Source organism: Plectropomus leopardus, chromosome 19 (genome assembly GCF_008729295.1).
Source record: "Plectropomus leopardus isolate mb chromosome 19, YSFRI_Pleo_2.0, whole genome shotgun sequence".
NCBI classification, from domain to species: domain Eukaryota; kingdom Metazoa; phylum Chordata; class Actinopteri; order Perciformes; family Serranidae; genus Plectropomus; species Plectropomus leopardus.
The window spans coordinates 4,925,819-4,944,891 of record NC_056481.1 but is presented as its reverse complement, the minus strand read 5'-3'; the positions used below and the strand labels follow the sequence as shown (position 1 = coordinate 4,944,891).

Sequence of the window (19,073 nt, the reverse complement as noted above, 5' to 3'; positions counted from 1 at the left end):
AGTGCACAGACGTCTTCAGTGAGGAGGACTGCAGTGGCATTTATAGTCGCATACATCGTCATCACCACACATATGATGGGAGTTGGAAAATTCTCAAAATTGGATTAAAAGTTTTCTATTGAATTTTTTTTTAATTTAAACTCATGCATCTCATATTGAGACATATTAGGAGTAAGGGGGGTGTAGGATATAAACAGTAATGCATGTTTTATGAATTTAAATAGTAAAACACTTGTAAAGCAATATGCTTATTCTGTATTCCATGTTTTTGAGAATATCAACAGTAAGATGATCTTATGTATGTATTGTATTTGAGCAGCGTTAAGGGTGTGGCTGCTGCGGTTTAGTCCAAGCCTGACCACCTGCACTGCAGCACTGTCCCACGCCCGCCTGCCTGCATGTGTGTGGGTGGGCGTCACCGTGTGTGTGCGCAGTAATCGCGTGTTTAAAGCCGTTCATCTGAAGTATGACTCTGACTAGTGTGCCTGTCTGTCCGTCTGCCCGGTGCAGTGTATGAGCGACTGCTCAGCAGAGAAAAGCAATCTAATCCATATTTAATGTGTGTTCCTGTTGCAGAGCCGCAGCAAATGATCTGCTGAACATTTTGTTCTTACGGTTTCAAATTTATAGCCGACGTGCTCGCCTGTACAAGCAGCGTTTTACTCCTTCATCAGCTGTTTAGCATAGTGTTACAATCATTTAGTGACTGAGCATTGACAGGAATCGGGGATTTTTCAGCAGTAATTTCGTCAGATGTATGTTCATGATCTCATGCTTCTTGCAGCATGAGAACAGGTCAGCTGGGAGGTGAATTATTGCTGAAAACCTGAAATCTAATTTAAAATGCCGTTTCAAGCGTATTATCTTTGCTGTTTTCCTGTGTTTCTACACTTGTTTACACCAGATCTGATGTGTCTTGCAGCAGCTCATCAGATAACAGAGTGTTTTCTAATGTTTCTGCATTAGTGGAGGCATCTCTGTCCTGTCATTCCCTTTTGCAGCGTTGGGATGTTGTTTGTGGCTCTGTCAGCCTCTGAGTCACACAGCACATGCCACCTAATGGATGATAAAACACAGTGCCTCAGCACTAGAGCTGCATGATATTGGGGGAAATGACATTGCAATATTTTTTTCTGAAATATGAAAAAATACAGAATTGATCAATCTTAAGTTATGAGCATGATTTTGTGAAGTAGTGCATCTTCATAGAAAAGAAAAATAATAAAAGCTGAAAGTGACTATTTACTCTTGGCTTTTCAGAGGGGGAGGAACGTAACTATAGGTAGTTTAATTAACTGGCTGACTCACCATGAAACCATTGTGTTCATATTATACTCTTCTATCAATCCAGGCTAAAGTCAGTGTCATATTAATAATGCATGTTGCTTACAGTAAAGTAAGGCAGCTCCCATATCTTGCTCCCCTTCTGTTTCTCACATATTTTCAGGACATTTTCATGCACACATTGCAATGTAGATGTCGAAACGATATATTGTGCAGGCCTAGTCAAGGTAAACTTTATTACCCCCTAGGGGCAGTTTGTGTCACAGCCAGCAGAGAACACAAAAAAGAAATACACACAAGAAATACACACAAGAAATACACACAATGCAAATGTGCAGAAGGAACTGATAAAGTACATGATGCTGTTGATGAGGCCAGTGGTAGCAGAGACGCATGAGTTTATCATAGTCTGGCATCTTGGCAACATATGTGTGTGGCCAGATGGCAGCAGATATCTGCACCTTTCTGGTTTTAGTTTCTCATGAAAAGTGTGTTTTCTGTTGTGTTTGTTGCCGTTACAGAGCTGGCCAGGGAGCTGGATTTCTCTGTGGAAGAAATCAACTTCATCAGAGTGGAGAACCCCAATTCCCTGACAGCACAGAGCTTCATGCTCCTAAAGAAATGGGTGCACAGGGACGGTAAAAATGCCACAAGTAAGCAGTGTGTGTGTGTGCACATGTAGTGTTTGAGAGAGTTGTGGGAGAGATAAATGAATAGGGTGAGTCATATCTGGGTCTTCTCCCAGCTGACATTCCTGTAAATGAGACTTGTATTTCGGTTGCAAGTTTATGAAAACAATTAATCAACGTGACTGATAACAGCTTTGTGGTGTTGCAACGTGACTGTGAATAAATTTTCTTTGTGTCTCCTCTCTAGCGGATGCTTTAACTGCGGTGCTGACTAAGATCAATCGTTTGGATATTGTGACTTTGCTGGAAGGGCCCATATTTGACTACGGTAACATTTCAGGCACACGCTGCTTTGCCGATGATAACGCAGTATTCCCGGATCAGTCCGATGGTAAAGTGTAGCCCACCCTAGCTGAACTCTCAGTCTATCTCTCAGTCTATCCCTTCACCCTTCTTCACACTCCTCTCTAAGCCAGATAGTCAGACCTAACTGTGTAAACAAAGAACCGATCGGGCTTGACCAAACAATGAAAGTTAATTAGAATTGCACCAAAATGACTTGACGCTCCAGCGGGTTCATTGAGCTCATATCAGTTAATGGACCATCAGGTAGATAATAGCATAAGACTCGTCCTTAATGAGCAGTCACCCCAGTCAGCTTGTTAGTTTTCCTACGCTGGGCAGTGCAAATTAATTTATAGCACTCGGTCATTGAAACATTAATGACAAGTGATAGATTAATGGGTGATTGTTGATATTTTTCTATAAAATCTGTACCATTTTGGGTGCATGAGACTTTATAGTATGTGTGACTGTTTTTTGTAAGCTGTTCAGAAGCATGATCACAAAGCAAATATAAGCCGCTGATGAACTGGCGTCTCTGTCCCGTCTGATAAATGTATCGATATTCCTGTCGATAATGAACGAGGTGCATTTTTCAGATGGATCAGGGCGCCGCTTCATGATAACAATAGTTATGTTTATGTGTATGTTGCGAGTTTAGGATGTTACAACACATCTCCTTTTGTTAATTTTCTGCCGTATGACATTAGAAAATACATAAAAACATAATTATAACAAACAATAACGGCATGCTTGCTTTAAGCAGCATGGCAAGTCTTTTCTCTCTTTCTAACTCTCTCTCTCTCTCCTGTGAAATGAAAATTAAATGTGGTAGCAACCAGTGTTTTCTGATTCTGACAGAAACAATGAGGAACATTTCAGAACTTTGATAAGTAATCATCAACAATAATCCTTTTTATCACTCTGGAAGTTTGCGTCATTAACAATTTTCTCCTACTCCTATATGTACATAAACACCTTCCTTGCATCATAAGTGAGATTTTTAGTGAGTAGGGCTGAGACTAAAGGGAGGGCTCGCCTGTATCTGCCCACCACAGGAGGTGGCGTTTTGTTAAGCGTGTGCAGCAGGTGTGTGTTCACTGTCATGGTCTAAAATAGCATCCATTTAGCATTGCACTCCTAAAAGTACCAAAAAAAGCATAAAAATCAATGCAATAGAACAGGTGCCTACATTACCCACAATGCAGCATAATCACCAACAACTGTTCAGAGATTCTGACACATGTTCAAACCTGCAGAAATGTGTAATTTTCATGAAGGACATGTGTGTCATTTGGTCACTGCGAGTTTTTAGACTTTGGTCGTTTTGAACTGTATGTTGAGGGATTTACCATGTTTGATGCATGAATCTTAAGATATCAGAGAAACAAGCAGAGCAAACATTAGCAGCAGCTCGGCTCCAGCTCCTGCTGTGCCCAACAAAATCAAATAAATAATGATTTTCCCAGTATATATATATATATATATTTTGATAACCAGGTCATAAAAAATGAGCACTAAAAGAAACTCTGCATCTGTCTTTATGTGTTATATGATCTGTGGTTGAGAGATCCCTAGTGGCAGAAAAATTAAACTTGGTATTAAACTGTAATACGAGAAACACAGAAAAAAAGCAAAGTGCATTACTTAACATTACTCATATGTTTTTGGATATTTAGCAACATTTCTTTAAAAAATAGCCCAAAAATGTATATTCAAACTTATCTGAAATATTCTATTTATATCAAACCATTTCCAGGCCTGAGAAACATTTTTTTCTGATTTCATAATTTTTCAAAGAATTTAATGACTATAGAAACTCTGTATATAAAGACATAATATTGACGATAATCACCCCCCTGCTGCATGAATAAACTTGTAGTGGAGTATTTTTTTATTATTGTAACACTACTTTTACTTAACTAAAGCATTTTAGTACTGCTCTTATGAAATAACTGCCATTATCCATATATGTGAAATTTTTCCATTGTTTCTTTGCTTATGTGAAACAAGGAAATTTAGAGCTGCAGTCAAATCAAATAATCTCTCCTCAGCAGTCAGTAAAGGACTCTGAAGAATCAGCCGGTGTTATTCTGGCGCTCTCTGTGAACTTCTGAAATGGACCTCATCGCTGATCTGTCTAATTAGGTTTCTGAAAGTCATCTTAACACAAAGATCAGTGTTGTTTCTCCTTTAATAACTGGATCTTTTTGCAAAGATGGTTTGATGAAACCGACCGTTTAAACAGATGAAAAAACAAAATGCATGGCTCTGGCTTTGTGTGAGCGGCTGCCTGCTCTGACGTTGTTGGCTTCCAACAATAATACACTCCTAACACTCTTCAAACGGGTGGAGCCTTTTCAACGCACGACAGGCGAGCGTTTCTCGCAGAGCACACACACACACGTGTTGATGGATGGATGTGCTCTGTCCCAGATGACGCTCACAGACGGGTTGAAAATGAAACACCTTTTTCCAAAGTGTCCAGTGTATAATGATGCTTCTGTGTCACTGCTGTCAGCTGTACCTGTACTGTCATCTCCTGGTTCCTCCGAGCCTCCCAGCCTCTACGCTCCACTGTAGCTTCTCCTGCTTTGAGACCAGCAGACTGTCCTCCTCCTCCTCCTCCTCCTCCTCCTCCTCCACCTCCTCCTCCTCTCTCCTGCTTCTGAGCGACTAACTCCTTCAGCAAATTCCTTTGCCAGCTCTCACTAACAAACTAGTTTCCACCACTGGCTACCTTTTGCTACCTTCACTGAGACTGGAAGTACGACAGCGCCCCCCGTCAGCACTAACAAATGTCCACAGGTCCTGTAGGGAGACAGTCTTAAGCTTTTCTTGCGTTGCTCTGCACTAACTGGATGATATCTACAGCTAAACAGCAGCTCAAAGTGCAGCTTTAATGACAACATCAAGTTCAGTATTAATTTGGGTTTTTTATGACCTGAAGAGTTTTCATCCTAAAATTCTACACATATTATACATAATGTATTTTTAAATAACTTATTATCACATACACACACACACACACACACACACACACACACAAGTACACACTCACATAAGTAAAAGAGCAAGAATTTTTAATTAATTAAAGCATTAAAATAAGAGTACTTGTTAAAACCAGGAACTGAGGAAACGCCACCATAAGTGTGGAAACACCAGAGGCTGGATAAAACCTGTAGATAAAAGATAAAAAATAAATGAATAAAACACTAAAAATAAGTAAAATAAAAAGTTTAATAAATAAGATACTCTAAAAAGTAGGTAAAAGGTAAATGAAAAGATGACAGAACAAAAAAATAATAGATAAAAATGTTCAAGGTAATAAAATAATGTACCATCTAGTAAGACTGTTAAAGTTTCTCATTTCAGTCATTATTATTGCAGCACAGTATATCTCGTGGACTGAAAAAGCACGTGATTTTATTATTCTAGTAGGCTACACATAGTTAAATTTTTATTTAAAATATTGATTAATAATTTAATTAACAAATCAATGCTGTAGTGCTGTGTTTCGATACTATATAGACACACAAATTATGGCGAAACTATTCTTTATCGATTTTTTTCCCTAACCATATTTGGCAGTGACAGTTTGACTGCGAGTTATCGTATCATTTCCTGTTACTGTTTACAATTATGATAATATTAAATTTGTTTTGAGTTTGGAAAAAAATAAAACCAGAGGACAGATAATGCAGGATGCAGGATCTAAAATGTCAATACGAAATAATACAAAGAAATAGACAAAAACAACAACAACCTAAGCAATAAAACCTCAAATAAAAGGTAATGAAATAAATAAAGCATAAATTAAAAAGGTAAAATAAATAAAAAGATAATATCACATACAAAAGTCACTGATTCTGTGAGCCTTATCTCGTCTCCTCCACATTTCTGTGACGTATTTTGGGGTCAAACCCAGAAACGAGATCAGTAAAATCTTAAAATCAACTCTAAATCAAACAATGCAGAGAAGCCAGGATTGGGGTGATATAATAATACGCAGTATGGAATTAGGACACAGCAGCTGTTTGGACGTTTGACAAAAATGTCCTCCGAGAGTGTGGGGGTGCTCTGGGGAAATTCGGTCTAACGCTCTCAGTATTTATGAAATATTGGCTACGATCCGGCCGTCCCCAGCTCTCATCCTGCTTCTTCAACAAACTTTAGACGCTTATTTTCACTCAGACTGTTCAGAAAGACAATAATAATAATAATTTCATTCATGGAGCACTTTTAAATTACACATACACACGACACAACAGTTAAAAAAGATCATAAAACAGACAAAACGCAATGAAATACACAAAAGATTTCAGATGCTGCTGCTTTCACTAGAAGCTGCTTTTGCTTATCGTCTGAGAGATAATTCTTTGCTGCTGCAGCTTCTGAAACATCGATCACACGTCTTCATCGATCACACGTCTTCATCGATCACACGTCTTCATCGATCACACGTTCACCGTCTCTGCATCCGTCTGTTTTTTTCTGCTGTTTGTCTTTTCATCAGTCTGTGTCTAACTGTTGGTTTTTGTTTTGTCTCTTTTGTGATTTGTGATTTTTGTGATAGCTCCGAAACGTCTTAGGTTTCCCACGCTCCCCTTACAAACACCGCAACCTGTCGCTCCTCTCCCTACTCCTCCTCCTCCCTCCTCGACCTCCCCTACCTTTCATCCCAGCCATATCTCCTCTTTCCCTTCTCCTCCTGCTGTCCCTCCTTCTACCTCTGTCTCCTCCTCCTCTCCTCATCTCAGCCATATGTCCTCTTTCTCCTTTCCTTCTCCTCCTGCTCTCCCTCCTCCCTCCTCTACCTCCATCTCCTCCTCCTCTCCTTATCGTAGCCATATATCCTTTTTCTCCTTTCCCTCTCCTCCTGCTGTCCCTCCTTCCTCCTCTACCGTCCATCCCAGCCATATTACCTCCTTTTCTTTCCCCTCTCCTCCTGCTGTCCCTCCTCTCTCCTCTACCTCTGTCTCCTCCTCCTCTCCTCACCCCAGCCATGTCTCCTCTTTCCCCTCTCCTCCTGCTGTCCCTCCTTCCACTTCTATCTCTGTCTCCTCTTCCTCTCCTTCCTGTCACTCCAGCCATATCTCCTCTTTCTCTTTCCCTTCTCCTCCTGCTGTCCCTCCTTCCTCCTCCACCACTGTCCCCTCTTCTTCTCCTCATCCCAGCCATATCACGTCTTTCCCTTTCCCCTCCCCTCCTGCCGTCCCTCTTCCCTCCTCTGTCTTCTACTTCCCGTCTCCTCCTTCCACACCTCCCGTTTATGTCCTGCCTGTCGCCCCTGTTCTCCCTCACTTCTTCACTCTGCCTTACTCCCCTCCTCTGCCCTCCTCCCCCCGAAGCCCTTTCAGCTTCTCCTCCTTCTTTACTCCCCCTCCTTTAATTCCTCGTCGCCTTCCTCTGCCAGCGTCTCCTCTCACTTCCTCCATTTCTCCTCTTGCTCTTTGCCCTCCACCTGTTAAATCCTTCCCCCCTCCTCCCTCTCCTTGCACCTCCCTCCCCACCTCTGCTCCTTCCTCTCCCACCTTTCCATCTCCTCCTCTGCCACCCACTCCTGTTCATATGCCCCTGTCTCCTCCTTTCCCCTCTCCTCCCTCTTCTCCTCCCACCTCTCCCTTTTTAATATGCACCTCCACTCCACCTCCTCCCACTTCTACACCTCTTCCCTTTCTGCCCCCTTCATCCTCTCCCCTTTCGTCTCCTCCAAGTCATTGTTCCCCTTCTTCTTCTGTAAATCATCACTCTCCTCCTCCCCCTACACCTCCCATCTCCCCTCCTCCCCCCCCCCCCCCCCCCTCGCTTCCCCCCGTACTCCCGGCGGGATCGTTCTGTTCCTGAAGTTTACATTTAGAGGCCTGTTTGTCGCTCTGCTCCTCTCTGCCTTTTGTTGTAATTAACACAACTAACCTGCCTGAATTCTACTCCAGATTTTTCTCAAATTCAAACGTTAACGTAATTATTGAGACGATGAGCTGAAGTCAGGCTAGTTTGAAGTTAAGTGCTTTTACAAAAGGCTCGGCTGACTCGAGTGCCAGTTTGAAACAACAGCAGTTCCACTTCCAAGTGTTACTGAATGTACAATTTATACAAACACAGTATATGTGAAGTATCTTTATCTTTTATATTCTGTCTGTGGTACTTTGGTTTCTCTGTTTCCATCTTGTGATCTGATCATGTTTCTGCTCTGTAGTGCTGGTCCAGAAGTCACACAGGTGTCCCCATGTGTCTGTTGATAAATAAGAGTCCTTAAAGGAAAACTTCAGCCTGCAAAAAACCATTTTTATGTCATTAACTGACCTCGTGTTACGCTGGAAGAAAACTTTGTTTATCTCGCACGCCGCCATGATGAACAAATAATCCGAAAATGAAGAAAGTTCTTCATAAATTGGAGTCATAGGAATAAACTTTTTTCCATTTTTTAAAAAATATTTTTGGGGTTTTTTTGGCCTTTGTTGGATAGGGCAGAGAGTAGAGAGGAAGGGGGAGAGAGAAGGTGGCATGCAGTAAAGGTCTAAGGTTGGAGTTGAACCAGTGACTACTGCAGTGAGGGCTCAGCCTCTGTACATGTGGCGCCTGCTTTATCCACTGAGCCACCGACACCCCATAGGGATCCACCTGTAACACAGCAAAACAATATCAAAACATCCGTTTACAAACGTCACGTCTCAGAATTTTTATACCCATTATTAGTGCTTTGTTTTCGTTTTTTCAACTCTAGTTGCCCTAATCTCCAGTCGTCATGAAGCAGATTTTTTCATTAAAATAAGCGTTGACAAACCTACTGCGTGCTTCCTTTTTAGCATCAAACACAAAGAAAGGACCAAGCGAAGGTGAACATAGAGGAGCTTTTAGCAGCTAAAGATAATATTGTAGAAAATATTAGAATAATGTTGACAAAAATATGACTTCAAATGAGTGACAGAGTTTCTTCGTGTCTTAGTGTAAATAGGCAACTGTTTCAACATACCAGCTTTTTAAGGTGGTAATGTGTTAGAGCTGTGTTTACAACTTGTTCTGCTGCCCCCAAGTGGCCAAAAAATCTAAAGTGTAGTTGGGTCACACCTGTGTGACTTTTGAACAAAGACTACCCCGAGATGTTACAAGTGTTTCTCGTTTCATCACCTCCACCACTCTACCCCCCTCTACCCCTCCCTCCTTTCCTCCCATGTTTTTGTCTCTCCCTCCCTCTTCGATCCCCTCACCCTCTAATCCTTTACTCCTGCCATCCACCCAGGATACCACAATATAGATCTGGAGCTGCAAACCCCCTCAGACCTGAACTACGAGCCCCCCACCCCGCTGCGCTCAGACGACTTCTTTAGCGAGGGCGATGCTAGCGCAGACTCCCCTAGCAAGACCACGCTTACTAGACCTAGCGACCTCTCACTCACTCAGACCACCAGTACCTCCAGCAGCGACCCCCTCACAGTCGCCCCAGGCCCCGCCTCCAATGCCACGCAACCCCCCATCGTCGGGGCCGAAGACACGGCTTCGACCACCGGAGAAGGAGCGAAGGAAGAAAAGACAGGGCTGGTTTATTATGAGAGGCCGGATAACGACAGAAGGGCAGTAGAGCAGATAGGAAAGGGAACAGACGCTGAGGCCGTAGAGAAGGAACCGAAGGCAGGGCAAGGCGTTGTTTTGGAGCGACAGGGAGAAGCTGGTCATGGAAATGGGAAGCAGGAAGAAGACGAAGACGAGGAGATGACCCCGGAGAGGCTGCAGAGTCTGCTGGAGGATATAAAAAAGGAGGGAGGCTTGGAGGACGAGGAGATGACGGAGGAGAGGATGAATGCTATCCTCGAACAGCTGCAGCAGGCAGAAAAAGACGTGTGTTCAGTTCCAGGCTGGAGAGGTGAGACGTCCGGCGCAAGCGTAGAGTCAGCAACCCCCGGCCACAGCACCGGCCTCGAGGAGGGCAGGTAGGAAGTGTTTTTTTCTGTTGTCACCATTAAAGAGGCCCTGTTCATCTCATTTTTAGGATCATATTTGTATATGAATTGTGTAGAACTGTTTAAAATACCTGTATGTACGGGCCCGTAGAGAGGGCGTACTAGAGACTCACGGCGGCCGAGCATATCGGAGAGGGTAAATTCAGATGGTGGAGCGATCGACTTCCGGATTAGCGCCTCGGGAGCTTGAATGGCGATCTAAAATGTTTAATCTTGCAGCTCTTTTAGACTTTACAAATGTGATCAAACTGGAAGATTTAAATCTAGGTCGTAACAGGAGTCGTTTCATGGGGATTTTGAAGTCAATGGGGAAAAGTCTTTCGGGTCCTGTGGGCATCACCTGACCAACCCGGGTGGTCCACTTTTAGCCACTATGTAAAATTTGTGTCAGCGCCTGGCGCACTTCCTCGGGGCTTTGTTTACACGCTTTGATGATCAAAAAACACATCACGTGTCTCATACTGCCCATTTCTGCAGCATCTCTGTCTGAGCTGATGTCCCGCCCCCTGAGAAGCCCAACCTGTTCTGATTGGTCAGACTGACATGCGTAACTGATCAGATATATTCTTCAGCTGTCGACATCGCTGGTTTACATATTTACACACTGAGGTTTTCTGTCAGTCCGACAGTGATGTGATCATTACGTTTCCCTCCCGCAGCCCCGACAGTCTGGCTGATTCGTTGGATCAGGCCCCGGCTCAGACCGTCAAACAGAACGGAGGTCACATTGACGCAGCCAGGGAAGCAAAGGAAAAGGAGGCCAAGAAGAAGGGATCTCAGGAGGACAGCAGCACAGCGGGACCAAGCAGAGGACAGGAGGACGGAGGTGACAGGTCCCAGCACAAAGTCCAGGTGAGACTCGATCCTCCAAACAGGGTGTGTCCGCTGACAAATGTGTATGTTTTCTTAAAATGTATGCACAAACACACATGGTGGAATCCGTGGGCCTTGATAATGTTTTTAAATATATTTTGTTGTAATTCAAGGCCTAAAAAGTCCTTGTGTGCTGTCATATATGGCAGTAATATCTCATGTTCACTGGTTTAAAATGGTTCGTGATCCCACACCGGGGTGATTAATGTCACACTGCTGCCGGGCTGCTTCGTCAGGGGAGCGTTAGAGCTGATGAGTCCGGCTCCGATGAGGAGACCACTGTCACCACCAGGGTGTACCGCAGACGAGTCATACTCAAGGTTTGTAAGGCCTGGTGTGTGGACAGCTGGAGGCAGACCGAACTCGAATAAGCTCTGAGACGTTTGTGCAAGTGTGTGAAGAAAAGCGAGACAGAGTTAGACAGACGGGTTGTGAACAGACGCTACATGCTGCTCTGGTGTGTTTGACAGCCTGTGTGTGTTTTACAGTGTTTGTTAACATGGGAGTGTGTGTGTGTGTGTGTGTGTAGCTGCAGTGTTTGTTAAAAAGACAATGTATGACCCCAGAGTGTTGAGCAACTGAAGTCGTACATCGAGCAAAAATGGGAAAGAATTACACCAACAAAGCTTCAATAGTTAGTGTCCTCAGTTCCCAAACGCTTACTGAGTGTTGTTAAAAGAAACGGTGATGTAACACAGTGGTAAACACGCCCCTGTCCCAGCTTTTTTGGAAAGTATTGCAGGCATCAAATTCAAACTGAGTGAATATTTGCAGAAAAACAATAAAGTTTATCATTTTGAACCTTAAATATCTTGTCTTTGTAGTGTGTTCAGTGGAATATAGGTTGAAAAGGATTTGCAAATCATTGTATTGTTTTTATTTACGTTTTACACAACGTCCCATCGTCATTCGAATTGGGGTTTGTAGAAAAACAGTGTATCAGAATGGGTTTCCATCCAAAAAAGTCTAAATCTGAGTGGAAATGTTTGAGAAATAAGATTAAAAGTCAAAACATCACGAAAAGTTTTTATGCTTGGCTCAGACATAAGAAAAAAAAAAAAAAAGCGCAAAGAAAACAGTCTTGGTGTGTAGATTATTACGTACATCAGTGCCACTTAAGAGAAGAACAGTAGAAATATAGAAACTTTAGTCTGAAAAATATCTGAAAAGTGTTGGAAATTTTCCAAAAAATTCATTGTAAAATGTTTTTTCAAAAAAGTAAAATGTCTAAAATATATTAGAAAAATGATTCAAAAAATATTAGAAAAGTACTGGTACAATGTCCAAAATATTTAGTGGTAGTGGTCAAACAACAGATTTTTTTTTTTTTTTAAGAAAATTAAATGTCCAAAAATGTTGGAAAAATATCAGTTCAATGTATGAACATTTTCCAAAAATAAGTTTATTTGCCAAAAATTATTTGTAAATAATTAATGATCTAATTTAAAATAAATAATCTTAAAATTTTAGTTAAGGAATTTGTAAGATGTCTGACAGATGTCCAAACACACATTCAACCGTTCCAATAAGTTTTCCATAATTTTAGGTTTTCTGGTCACATTATCTTGTTGCGTCTTCTTGGTGGATGGAAACAAATTCAATTTGCATATTCTTTAGATGGAAACTGGACTTCAGTTGCATTGTGTGTGTGTGTGTGTGTGTGTGTGTGTGTGTGGGTATTCAGCATTGCTACTGCGTGTGTGTGCGTGCGCGTGCGCGTGCGCGCGCGGCTCATGTTTAGTGTGTATTGAATTCTGAGGCTGAATTTCCACAGAGGCGGAAAATCACACAGATGTTTCTCCCTCTTGTTAAAAACTGGAAAACAGCTGCGACTGGATGTATAAATTGAAATGTACAAGACATTTAACACTGTAATCTCTTAAATTTATCACTTGGTCCATAACATGCCAGATAATAGTTTCAAAGAGTCCAAAAACCAAAGATGTTCTGTTTATAGTTAAAAAGACAAAAATGAAACAAGGAAACAGTAACATTTAAGAAGCTGGGAATTTGGCTATTTTTTTTTTCTATAAGAGTCACTCAAGCCAACTATCAAAATTGTTCCTAATAAATTTTGTCATATTAGAGACATTTTTGCAGCTCTAAAGTACAGATAGTCCTCTCTGTGTAAATGAAGCCTCAGTGGAGTTGACAGTATGATACATTTGTCTTGTGCATGGAAGTTTGAAGTTTGTAGAGTTTGCAGCTGAAAGTTTGAAGCTGTTTTTTTTTCCTCTGAACATGCTGGATCATGCTTGAAGTCGGACTTGAGGTTTGCAGTGATTGACATGATTTTGCAGTATATTCAGGATTAAAATAGTTTTACGTGTAAAGTAATGAATGATAGCTTTTGTGTCATGGTGTGCTCTGCTGCTGCAGGCGTGTGTCTTGAAGTTTGTCTCATGGAGTCACGTTAACATGTTGCGACAGCCTGTTTGATGCATCAGGTGGGTTTCTGCAGTCTTACCTTGCTAAAAAGAAAACGTTTCTTGCATCTCAGATATCTGAGACATTGTAATGATGAAACTGCACGTTAAAAACCTTGAAGAACTTCAATCATGATAAATTCTGCAGTTTTCAAATCTTTATTTTTGACTTAAACAGTGGGAAACTCATCAGTTGTGGAAGAGCAGGCTGTCGTCTGCATGTTTTTTATGTTTTACATGACGAGATGAATAACAGTCTTACAGATAACCTCTCAACCCTCTTCCCAACCCTCCATCTTTCACTCCTCCATCGTCCTTTCACTCATTCTTTAACCCTTCACCTCAGGGAGAGGAGGCCAAAAACATTCCCGGACAGTCTGTGACGGAGGAGCAGTTCACAGATGAAGACGGGAATCTGGTCACCAGAAAAGTAACCATCATCACCCTCCCCATCACCTGTTGCATCTTCAATCTACAGCACACACACACAAACACACACGCCAGTGTTTACCCAATAATATATCAATTAGAAAAACACCTTTACAAATTTAAAAAATACACTTTTATACACACACGCATCCTCATCCTCCTTTCCATTATTTCACCTCAAAATTCTTTCCTTCCTCCCTCCTCCACCTCCTCCCCGCTGACGTGCTTCTGCCCGTTACAGGTGATCAGAAAGGTGGTGCGCCGTGTGTACAACACGGATGAGAGGAGGGAGAGTGAAGGCGATGCTGTAACAGAAGAAGGAGCTGCTGCTTGTGGTGGTGGTGGTGGTGTAACGTCAGCAGGAGCCACAGGGGGGAAGGGCAAGAAGAGGGGGAAGCGCTCCCGACACGGTCACAAGGCTGAGAAGTCTGGAGAAAAAGAGGTTGGGGTTAAAAACCGTGCGCCTAACTTAGTCACCTGAGCAATCTCGACCCACTTACACCTGCATGAAGCTTTAGTTGTCTTAATCAAATCAGAGTAACGTGAAAGAATCCGTCACAAGCAAAGTAGCGGTGAAGGATGTAATTTGTGCACCAGGTGAGCACCAGCTGAGGCCTGTAGTTCACTTTTAAACGAGGTTTAAGTGGAGGAAAATATTTCACAGCCGCAGCTAAAGGCTAGTTTTAACCCTGTTCTGGATGAGTCTACGCATTTTTTTTTTCAGTCAGTCACTTTTCCAAATTAGGAGACGATGGCGCCTAAACTTCCTGCCATAACGTAGCCGGGACGTGTCAGACCAGGTGATCAGGCAGGAAGGACCACAGACAGACTTCCAAGATCAACAAAAAGTGCGTTTTCATCCATATTTTGAATTGAGAAATGGGAATATTATTTTATTTTTATTTATTTTTTTTTTTTAGAATTTTTGACATCTCCAAAAAAAAAAAGCTTTGTTTGTTTGCCTGACAAGTTGGTTAATTGATAATTCAACTAAGAAGTGCATGAGGGATGAATATTTGCGGCAAACGACAGAGACTGTAACGTTATTCAATTGAACAGTTTTCAATTAAACAGCACAATTTTAACTGTTTAAATTGGGTATGCTTTTGGATGAATACATATTTATTATACAAGCAGGACAAAATTTATGATATAATAACTCAGTTTTTCTGTTTTGATTGGGGAGGGGAGAACGCCAACGTGAATAGACACAATAATTAATTATAGCGCCTTCTTTTGCAGTGATTTAATTGATCCAGCTGCTTAACTCACTGAACCAAGTCTTCATATTTCACATAAAAGTAGTGGACTGAAGCATCTTCTTTTTTTTTTCTTTTGAATTTTTTGTAAATTCAATTAAAATATTTGTAAGAGCAAAAACAACTCACCGGTGCACATTTGTCAGATCAGGGCTTTTATTATAAAGTTTGATCTCAGCATAAATCTGAGCTGCTGGCCGTCATGCTAGTATCAAAAAATGGCTTTGTGTTTGGTTTGTGTGTTGTTTGTAACGGAGAAGCAGGGTTATTAAAATGATCTGTGTACATGTTTTGCAGTGTTGTGCTGTGTGTCGACAGCTTTGTACAACAGTCCTGTCTGTGATTGGGCGTGAGAACTACTAATATTACGTTTCAACTAATATAGAAAAAAATATATATATTTTTCTCTCTTTTAACATGTATTGAGGCATGTCTGATCTCATGTTAGTAATTTGATTGCAGTTTTTTCTCTCCTTAAACTTGTCTTTCTTGCAGCATGCTGCCTGTGATCTCTGCAACAGAGGTTGAGTTCAACTGTGCTTTATTAACACGCGCGAGTCAAACTGAGCCAGGACACAACACTTACTGTTGTTTTCTCTTTGTTTTCTCTCTTTCGACAAACCTGAATGTTCCTCATCCACCCTCTGCAAGCCTGGAGACAGTGCCAACAAAAAACAAGGGAAGAAGGGTCAGTCATAACAGTAGAACTCTCAACTAAACCAGGTAAGACACTACAATTATCCCCTTATGAAGTAGATAATTCTTACTCCTTAAAGCCAAAATAGTCAAATGATTCACAATTTTGCTCTAAAAATCTATTTAGGTTAGACTATTGCCGGCCCTGGGACAGACATTTGACCAGCTTTGACCGCCGGCACTGGGGTTTTCATTGGCTGAATTAGAGGTTGCTACAGCCGTAGTATATTCTGCTATATGATGACGTTTTTATTCCAGTTTCGACAAGTTGGTATACTTTGATGTTTTCATGGTGTTTAAGGAGAGATGCTATATTGTGATATATTTATGCCGATTTGGACAGCTTGGTTTACTGTGACATTTTTATGCTGTTTTGGAAGACATGTTGTACTATGACGTCTTTTGGGCTGTTTTGAACAACATTCTATACGATGACAAATATTATTTCCATTTTGAAAAAAAAAGCTATTAATGCCTTTTTGTGACATCGCCGACAGCATGTTATAGTATGACATTTTTAAGCTGTTTTTCGACAACATAATGTAGTATTAGACGACATGCTATGGACAGACTTTTTATTGCAACTTTTAATGATATGCTATATTTTACACAATTTTGGACCACATGCTATACTATGATGTTTTGGTGCCATTTTGGACAAAATGCTAAAGTATCACTTTTTGATGCGATTTAAGACCACATGCTGTAGTATGATTTTTGACGAGATTTTTGACCCAATGCTAAAGTATGACTTTTTGACGCAATGTTGGACCAAATGCTATAGTATGACTTTTTGACATGATTTTGGACCCAATGCTATAGAATGACTATTTCACGCATTTTGGACCACATGCTATAGTATGTGTTTTTGACGCTATTATGGACCTAATGCTATAGTATGTGATTTTTTACGTGATTTTGGACGACATGCTAAATAATGAACCAAACTAACTGATTGCAGAATACTTATTCATCCATTTGTAGCAGATTTTAGACTTCAATACAAGTTTATGTTTTTTACCCTCCAGGTCCACTGACGTCCACCTGCAACACCATACACGCGCCCTGGGAGGGAAAACAAGACTGGAAGCCTCGTCAATCGGCCAAAACGTGTCTGAAGCTTTCACTTACAACGCATGGTTCTTCAGCAAGACAACGCAGAACAAGTTACTTTTCTTTGATTTCGCATGAGCATGTCACCAAAACTCACTCAATGTTGGAAACCACGCCGACAGGACACGCATGGACGTGAACTGGAGCTTTCTCATCTTCAACGAATGAAAGGTACCTGTGACCAAAGACGGCACAAACAACGAAAAACTAAACACTGACAGATAAGGAAGACGTGTGATTCACTCTCAGACACTTGCCTTATATGGTCTATTTTTTCCTCCTGGACCCACAGTATCGGGGTGTACCATGTGGTTCTTTTTTAAAAAATGAAATACAATAGTAAATGAGTGATTTTTGTTGTATATAAATGACACTGTATAAAATTGAAAAAAAAAATCAGTAGCTTCACAGATTGTTTATGCACTGATTTGAGTTGAAGCTTTGCAGTCAGTGCATTTGTATTGACAGGTCGACACTGTTTGAACAGCCTTGAGTGTGCGACTTGACATGCTCTTCCCAAACGAATACATAAAAAGAAACAAAAAAAAGCTGTATGTAAATGAGAAACGAATGGAAGAAAAAAAAAATAAGTGCTTGATTTTAAACAAAGGACGTTTCTTTAAAGCCAACAGCTACTTCCGCTCTTTCTGTGGAACATTATTTGTCTGCAGAGGAATAATATTTTGCTGCATGTGACGTCACTTTATTTTTAACGCTTTCCTTTTAGTTTCCTCCTAATTCAAAAGCACTGTAATACAATTAGAGAGGTGGTACTTCTGTCTTTGTGAACACTCATAATAACCCAACCATTTGTCATCCACAACTGTTTTTATTTTGTTTGTACGAAAATGAAAACACACAGGCACTTGCGATAACAAAGCTTAGGGAAGGTACTGACAGTGGAACCTGCAGACTGGCACATCATGTTTTCTCCTGCTAGCATCCTTGTGTGTGTGCAGCATCAAAAACAAATGTCTATCTGTAAGCCCATCATGCATACTAGAAGTGTAAGTTTTATTTTGACAATTTGATGGCTTTTAAGTTACACGAGAACAGAGAATCTCATTTTTAGCACACATTATCCAAAAATAATTATTTTCAGCTAAATCACAGTATTGATCACACATTGTTAAAAATCTGATCTTCTGTTCCTGTGTGATTCATTTGTTTGTTTTTGGTTATCTTTTTTTTTTTTTTTTTCATTCAAAACCACCCTGAGCAGCCATTGTTGATGATAAATCTGGTACCAACATGTATGACAAACCAACATAGCCTACACTGGATGATCCAAGTAATTATTTAAGCAGAAAAATAAATTGTGTTAAAACTGAATTATAGTTTGTTTTTCTGTGTAATTTTTCGAATTTGCAAAATCAGGGTGGTATTCTGTACTCTAACGTTTCTGAAATACGTTCAAATATTATGAAAACATTTAGATGGTATTGTTATAGCAGGCTATACATTTTAATGCTGTTTAGTACAACATGAGATAGTATGACTTTTAAAGGCTACTATGGAACACATACTATAGTATGATACGAAAGTATTTTTTTAACATGCTATATTATGATGTTTTTGGGCATTTTTCCAACATTCTACACTATGTCGTCTTGTATGACCAAAATGTCAAATTAACATGTCCCGAAAACATCTGAAAACCACCTGAAATAACGTGCCAAGACACGTCATGGCATTGAATGCCAAAGACACATTATATAGCATGTCGAAAAAATAATCAAATGCGCCAAATTATGGTATGGTAAAATATGTCCTTTGACATATCCTAAAAAAAAGCTGGAAGCTCCCTAGAATACCCTCTGGAAATACACCATAGTATAACAATACAAAAAGGGCCAAATACACGTAATATAGCATGCTTTAAAAATGACCGGAAATGCCTGACTGTAGTAAGGCAAATAGTGTCAAAAAATTAAATGTCCCAAAAGCAGCTCAAAACAGCATAATATAGCGTACTGAGACCCGCCATAGCATTTAAACTTGCAAAAACAGCCAGAAACACCATGATTTAGAATGTCGAAAAACTGACCAAAAGACCAAGGC

General features: G+C 40.8%; 1 protein-coding gene across 6 annotated transcripts in view; it reads left to right on the top strand.

Annotated features, from left to right (window-relative positions):
* Window positions 1-18,344, top strand: part of LOC121959378 (ankyrin-3-like) — a 178,954-nt gene extending 160,610 nt beyond the window's left edge. For all 6 annotated transcript variants that reach the window (XM_042508659.1, XM_042508664.1, XM_042508663.1 and 3 more), the window contains 9 exons: window positions 1,806-1,937; window positions 2,161-2,304; window positions 9,499-10,186; window positions 10,876-11,068; window positions 11,326-11,409; window positions 13,862-13,945; window positions 14,186-14,386; window positions 15,855-15,926; window positions 16,928-18,344. In XM_042508659.1, coding sequence (XP_042364593.1) covers window positions 1,806-1,937; window positions 2,161-2,304; window positions 9,499-10,186; window positions 10,876-11,068; window positions 11,326-11,409; window positions 13,862-13,945; window positions 14,186-14,386; window positions 15,855-15,902 — 1,574 coding nt within the window. In that variant the 3' untranslated portion in view covers window positions 15,903-15,926; window positions 16,928-18,344. The remainder of the gene's footprint in view (window positions 1-1,805; window positions 1,938-2,160; window positions 2,305-9,498; window positions 10,187-10,875; window positions 11,069-11,325; window positions 11,410-13,861; window positions 13,946-14,185; window positions 14,387-15,854; window positions 15,927-16,927) is intronic.
* Window positions 18,345-19,073: the final 729 nt, after the last annotated feature.